This window comes from Sciurus carolinensis, chromosome 18 (assembly GCF_902686445.1).
Source record: "Sciurus carolinensis chromosome 18, mSciCar1.2, whole genome shotgun sequence".
NCBI lineage: Eukaryota > Metazoa > Chordata > Mammalia > Rodentia > Sciuridae > Sciurus > Sciurus carolinensis.
Window position 1 is genome coordinate 20647063 of NC_062230.1, and position 6546 is coordinate 20653608.

General features: G+C 50.3%; 1 protein-coding gene across 2 annotated transcripts in view; it reads right to left on the reverse strand.

The window, feature by feature from the left end:
* Rabep2 (rabaptin, RAB GTPase binding effector protein 2) overlaps positions 1 to 5714 on the reverse strand; it is a 12882-nt gene extending 7168 nt beyond the window's left edge. Inside the window, exons 1-3 of one of the 2 annotated variants that reach the window (XM_047532913.1) lie at positions 5086 to 5714; positions 4379 to 4588; positions 1017 to 1174 (exon numbers count right to left, since the gene is read on the reverse strand). In XM_047532913.1, coding sequence (XP_047388869.1) covers positions 1017 to 1174; positions 4379 to 4588; positions 5086 to 5146 — 429 coding nt within the window. In that variant the 5' untranslated portion in view covers positions 5147 to 5714. The remainder of the gene's footprint in view (positions 1 to 1016; positions 1175 to 4378; positions 4589 to 5085) is intronic. The other variant, XM_047532912.1, reaches the window with a different exon arrangement.
* Between the last annotated feature and the right edge of the window lie 832 nt (positions 5715 to 6546).

Below are 6546 nucleotides of genomic sequence, written 5' to 3' on the forward strand. Positions count from 1 at the left end.
CTCACAGGGCTGCTGAATGGATCAAGTGAGGCAATGATATAAATTTGCTTTGAAAGATGAAACATTTGACATTTAGAAATACATGCTTCCTATCTACTGTTGTTTTTAGGGGTTTTGTTTGTTTTTTTGCGGTACTGGGGATCGAACGCAGGGCCTTGTGCTTGCGAGGCAAGCACTCTACCAGCTGAGCTATCTCCCCAGCCCTGTTTGTTTGTTTTTATGTGTACATGTTTATGTGGTGCTGGGGACTGAACCCTGGGCTTTGCATATGCTAGGCAAGTGCTCTACCTCTGCACTACATCCCCAGTCCAATTTGTTCATTATATGTGTGTGTGTGTGTGTGTGTGTGTGTGTGTACACATACATATTAAACATATACATATATAAAGACAGACAGATAGATAGATAGATAAGGTTTTTCATTTTTTAAGACACAGGATTGTCCAACCTGGCTTCAAACTCCTAGGCTCAAGCCATCCTCCAGCCTCAGCCTCCTGACTGGCTGGGAGCTACATCCAGCTTACTATTTTTGTTAATAACAACAAAAATGATAAAGGAGGCAATGTACCATAGATGTTAAGAACAAAAACTTCAGAACACGCTGCTTAGACTGGTAAATCCCAACTTGGCGCCTTTATATCTACATAAGCCAGGAGAATCACTGAGTCCCTCTGGCACTCCCCTTACCTGTTAAATGGACCTGATGATCCTGCTTCACATGTGGGGCAAAGACTGGAGGCCCCAGGTCTGCCCAGCACTAAGCACAGTGCCTGGCACATGCGAGGTACCCTTAAGTGTTAGTTCCCTTCCCCTTACACGACTGACCAGGCTTTGGAGGTAATGAAGTTGGTCACCCCACAAGCACAGGGCAAGCCGGGACTTCGCCAAGTGGTCAACTATATGCGGTGCTCCTTACTCTGCATCCTACACCCAGTGACTGTGGACGGGCACATTAGTGATTCTCACCCCACCTCTTCCCCAGGCCCAGGGAGAGCAGAGGCCACCCCAGCCCCAACCTTTTCCATCTGCTTTTCCAAGGTGTCCAGGGGGTGGGCCCGGGCCAGCAGCTGCTTCAGGTGGCCCAGCTCTCGCTCCTTCTCCTCACAGTCCTGCTGCTGCTGCTGCCGCTCCTGCTTCAGGGACACGATCTGAGCTTCGTAGCTGCTGATGGAGTCTGTGGGAGGGAAGGGGGGCACTCTTGATGTGCTGCCTTTCTCTGTAAGGCCATCTGCCATGGTGGGCGCCACAGGGGCTCTGCAGACAGACCTGGGTGGGCAGGCCATTAGCCTCTGTGTGCTTTGGAGTCCTCAACAATAACTGCTGAGCTACTGCTGGTTACAGGACCAAGTGAGATGACATGTAAGGTGTCCAGTATTCTCCCTGGCTCACAACAAGGACCAACTGGCCAATCTGTCTCTCAGACATACTCAATTAAAGAACTGGTCCCTGGATATTTATACTAAAACCAAAAGTCAAAACACCATTTTAGTTAAAAGGAAATGGTTTTGACAGAGTATTTATCTTAATGTGGACTAATGTTAGAAGTAAAGGCTCAGTCGCCACACTGCCTGGGTTTATATTGAAAGCACTAAGTCCAAATCAATCATGCCACATAAATTCACCAAGAGGTGAGAGGACAGAGAAGCTGGGATGGTGATGGCTACTCTGAGCATACTTATAGGGAAGGAGTGGCTGAAGGTGATGATACACACACAGCCCATGAATCAGAGTGGGTGTCACGACAAGGCTGAACTACACCCTAGAAGACAGACAGCCAAGTTTGGGCAGAATGGTCACCAACAATTTCCAAATAACCAATAGCTGGTTGATGGGTAGTACCGATGATACCAGAAACCTTTATTTTCTGCTCTGGAGCACTGTGTGGTGATACTTGATTTTGTGGCCAAAACAGGACTAGATTTGCAAGTAATGCTCTGGGCCACCAAGCTGTTTTGGATACAGTTCAAAGTAATGCTTGGATATTTCACGATGGAAACTGTAGATGCTAACAACTGTGTGGGCCAAAATTTCTGTTAAAGCAGTAGTTACTATATCTTACTATATCTGTGTCTTCTACAGGGGCAGACTGTCAGATGGAGAACCACTGGGAGGGCTGGGGGGCTTAGTGGTAGCACACTCACATAGCATGCATAAGGCCCTGGGTTTCAACCTCAGCACCACATAAAAATAAAGGTATTGTGTCACCTATGGCTAAAATATAGTTAAAAAAAAAGAATCACTGGGAGAATTTGAAGAATCTGATCCACTCAGAGACAAACTGTCCAATCGATCCCATAATAGATAATACCTAACAGCTATTCCTATTAATATATATCAGCCACAACAAATTTTTTTGGGTTTTTTTGATTTGGGGTGGTACTGGGGATTGAACTCAGGGGTGCTCTACCACTGAGCTACATCCCCAGTCCTTTTCATTTTTATTTTGAGGTGGAGTATCCCTAAGTTGCTGAGGCTGGTCTCAAACTCACAATCCTCCTGCCTTAGCCTCCTGGGTCACTGGGATTACAGGCAAGCACCACAGTGCCCAGCTTACAATAAATATAAATATTTAATAATAGTAATAAACATTTATTCTGGGCTCTGGAAATACAGGAATTACTCAAACACAAAGTCTGATACCAGGAGCTCACAGTCCAGTGGGGAAGTTAGGAGACAGCGGAAGATCTACAAAAGAGGACATTCCTGGGTTTGTGGATCCCCTAGGAAGGAGCGCTTTCTCTGCCTGCCTGGCCTGGCCACGAGAGGATGCTGGCATGTGTGAAAGAGGGACAAGACATACCAGGTAAAAAGGCCAGCATGAGCAAAGGCTCAGAGGTGGAAGGTGGCTAATGTGTCTGGGCACAGTGGCATGTCAAAGAGCACAAGTGAAGGCTCCTGAGAGATGCTGGGAAGGGTAGAGGGGGTGGTAGTACATGGCTCCTGAGGCTTTGAATGCCACACCAAGAGGTCTGAAAATTATACAACAGTCAGTGGCAAAGGAAGACAACTACAAAAACAAAAACATTTTGTATTGGCACAGATATTTATTTATCTTAATGTGTACTAATGTCAGAAGTAAAGGTTCAGTTGCCAGATTGCTTGCCAAATCTTCTGCTGCTTTCTAGCTGTATGACCTTGGGCAAGTTACTTAAACTCTCTAGGACTCAGAGTTCCCTCTGTAAAATGGAGATGGATAATAGTTCCTTCCTCATAGAGTTTGTTACGGAGATGAAGTACTCATCAAGCATTTAGCTTTGTGCCTGGCATATACAAGTGCTCAATAAAAGCTATTGTTATTATTTGAGACACACCTTTTTTTATAGAGATAAGAAGCTTCCTTTAATACATGTATGCAAGCTTTTAAAAAGTGGATCTATTTAAAGAATAAATATTGCCAGGTATGGTGGAGCATGCCTGTAACCCAGCAACTTGAAAGGCTGAGACAGAAGGATCTCAAGTTCAAGGCCAGTCACAGCAACTTACTGAGACCCTAAGCAAGCAAGATCCTATCTCAAAATAAAAAGGTCTGGGGATGTAGAACTGGGTGGTAAAGTGCCCCTGGGTTCAATCCCTAGTACCAAAGAAGTTTTTATTTTTGTAAAAGGAACTTGAAGTAAATAACAGGATAAGTTGTATGAAGACACAACTACACTGCACAGGTATATGGATGTCCGAAAATGTGGGAAATGGCTCCAGAGAAGGAAACACAAGGTGGGATGGGATTTTAGGCAGTTTACTCTGGAAACCAAAGTCAAAGCCAGATAATAGAGGAAGATCTGTGAGGAGTCTAGGACAATTTAGGAAAGTGCAGACAGAACCCCACTATAGCAGGTGGCAATGGGTCTGTCATCTGTTTCAAAGAATTTGGCCACTGACTAGAGGATGAGGCAGGAATTAGGAAAAGAATCTCTGGAGCCAGAGAGTTGGTGTTTCCAAGGACAGAGGAAGGAGGGAAGAGGGTGCATGTGTGTGGATAGTGGTGCCTGGGGAAGGTAGGAAATCAGAGGAACAGACTCACAGACTTGGCCCCAAGTGGAGTCTGTAACCCAAAGGCCCAGACCAAAATGAGACTCATTCAGGGAACTGAAAAGTTTCTTGCTCATCTTTAGGGTTGATCAGTCATCAGTGAGGGACGAGAAATGACAGGGGCAAGGGAAGAGACAGAGGCAGGGAGCTAAACTTAGATGTAAGTAACAGAGTTGCAGCCATCACATGTGGTTCCTCTATGCAAATCATAAAAGAGTGGCCCTAGCTCTGGGCCATAGGCGTACCCTGTGGTAGACCACCCTGTAAACCTGCCCACCACTGATCTGTACTCTTTCTTGTCCTGTGCTCCCCTTATGAGCTGATGGGGAGTCTGGGAGAGAGCCCTTCTCACCTTTCAGGATGGCCTGCAGCGAAGCCACCTCCTCTTGACACTGCCGCTGTACTGCAGCCACAGCCTCGGCTTTCGTGCTCTCGCTCACCTCCGCCACAGCCTTCATGGTCTCCATTTCTGCCAGGGCGCCTGCTAGCTCAGCCCGAAGCCGGCTGAGCTCACCTGACTCCGTCTCAACCTTTGCACCTTCAAGGGACTGGGAGTCCATGACTGTGGGGGACAAGGATCAGCCTCTATTCCCATTACTTCACGAATCCCCAACACTCTAGGCCACCCACCAAATCAGCAATTCCTTCAACTCAGTATTGCAGCGCCACCTTCAATTTGGCCCCGCCCACTCACCTGGCCCCCGCCCCACTCACCTGGTCCAACCCCTTTCCCGCCGCCTTCCCACTTCATTCTGCCTAGGACCGCCTACAGTCGGTTCCTCGATTCACCCAATCTCCTCTTCCCTTTGACGCCACCTCCCCCCAGTAGCCCCGCCCCTTCCCCACTGCGCCCCGCCTCTCACCTGCTCCTGGCCCTACCCTGAAGCCGCTAGGCCCCGCCCCCTGAGCCGGATGCTCCAGGCCCCGCCCCCTTTCCCGACGGCGTGGCCCCGCCCCTTTCCCTAGCCTCCCCTCTCCACCCCCCACCCTCCGGCTGCCGAGCTCCGCCTCGCCTCGGGCCCTAGCACCCCCCGCGTGCACGGACGCGTCCCGACGTACCGGCCCCCGGCCGCCGTAGCCGCTCATCCTCGCCCGAGGCCGCCGGCGCAGCTGCCGCCATCGCCTCAGCGCAAACGGCGGATTCCCGCACTCTCTGGTGACGGCGCTTGCCGCTTCCGGGTCCGCTCGGCTGTTTCCGGATCCGCTCGGCTGTTTCCGGATCGGCCCCGTACCCACGGCCGAGGCCGGAGGTGAGGGGAATTTCCGAGCGTCGGCCGAAGATTACCGAGTGGATCGACGGCCCCTGGTTCCGCCCCTCTCCTGGGCCGCGCGGGTCCTGAGGACGCCTGCCCTTCCAACTCCAACAAGGTTCTCGGTGCGGATCCCTTCCCTGGCGTCTCTCCGTCACCTTGGAAGTTCTGCTTCTATCCCACCTCGGGACGCCGGCCGGCCTCGCCCGGGAGGACGAAGCGCTCTCTGGCTCCTGTCGCGCTCCTCCCGGCGTCAACCCTGGATGGCCCCCGGCCGCCCTTCCGCCGCAGCCCGGCTCACGTTACAGCCAGCGGTGGCCCGGCCCTCCCCGCCCCTCCGCCCCGGCGGAGCGTCCCTCGGGCCGGAGCTGGGTCGGCTTCATTTTTCTGGGCGCCTCTGAGTCCCCGCGTAGTCGGGCGTAGAAGTGCGAAACTGCCACGTCCCCACCCCCATTTTGAAGCCGCTTCCTGCTAATCCCCTTCTCCCCCTCCCAGTGCCTCAAATCCTTCCTCTGGCGCAGCCTGGGTCAGGCTCTCATTATCTGTGACCTCTCCTTTTGGAGAGTGCAAACAATTCAGACTCAAGTCCAGAGTCTTGCTTCTCCTTCTCCCAAACCTGTATTCTGCTTGTTTATTTGTTTTAACTGGGGGTTGAACCCAGGGACGCTTTACTACTGTTACAGCTTCAGTCCTTTTTTTTTTTTTTCCTTTAAACTTTTGAGACAGAGTCTCTCTTAAGTTGCTGAGGCTGGCCTCAAACTTGTGAACCTCCTGCCTCAGCCTACCGTGTCGCTGGGATTATAGGTGTGTGCCACCGCACCGGTCCTGTAAACTCTACCTCCAAGGTACTCAATATTCTAGAATGCGTTCCCTTTTCTTCCATTGCCAACATTCAGTCCCAGGGCCCATCGCCTGAACTTCCATGATCCCCCAGTGTCAGTGTCAGTATGGATCCTGTGGACCCCTTTAGTTAATCTTCAAAGCTGCTGATGACATCTTTGTAAAATATTGGTCATGTTTCATTCCTACTTAAAGCCTTGTAGTTATCTAGCTTGAAAATGGGCGAAGGACAAGAACAGACATTTCACTAATGTCACAAGTGGCAGCCTCATGAAAAGATGTTCAACACCGTTAGCCTAGGAAAATGCAAAGTAAAGTCGCAGGGAGACAGCACCGCAGGCCTCTGGGAATGGCTGAATAAAAGTGATAACACTAAATGCTGCCGGGTATGTGAGCAACACGTGTTTCTTATATATTGCTGATAGGAATG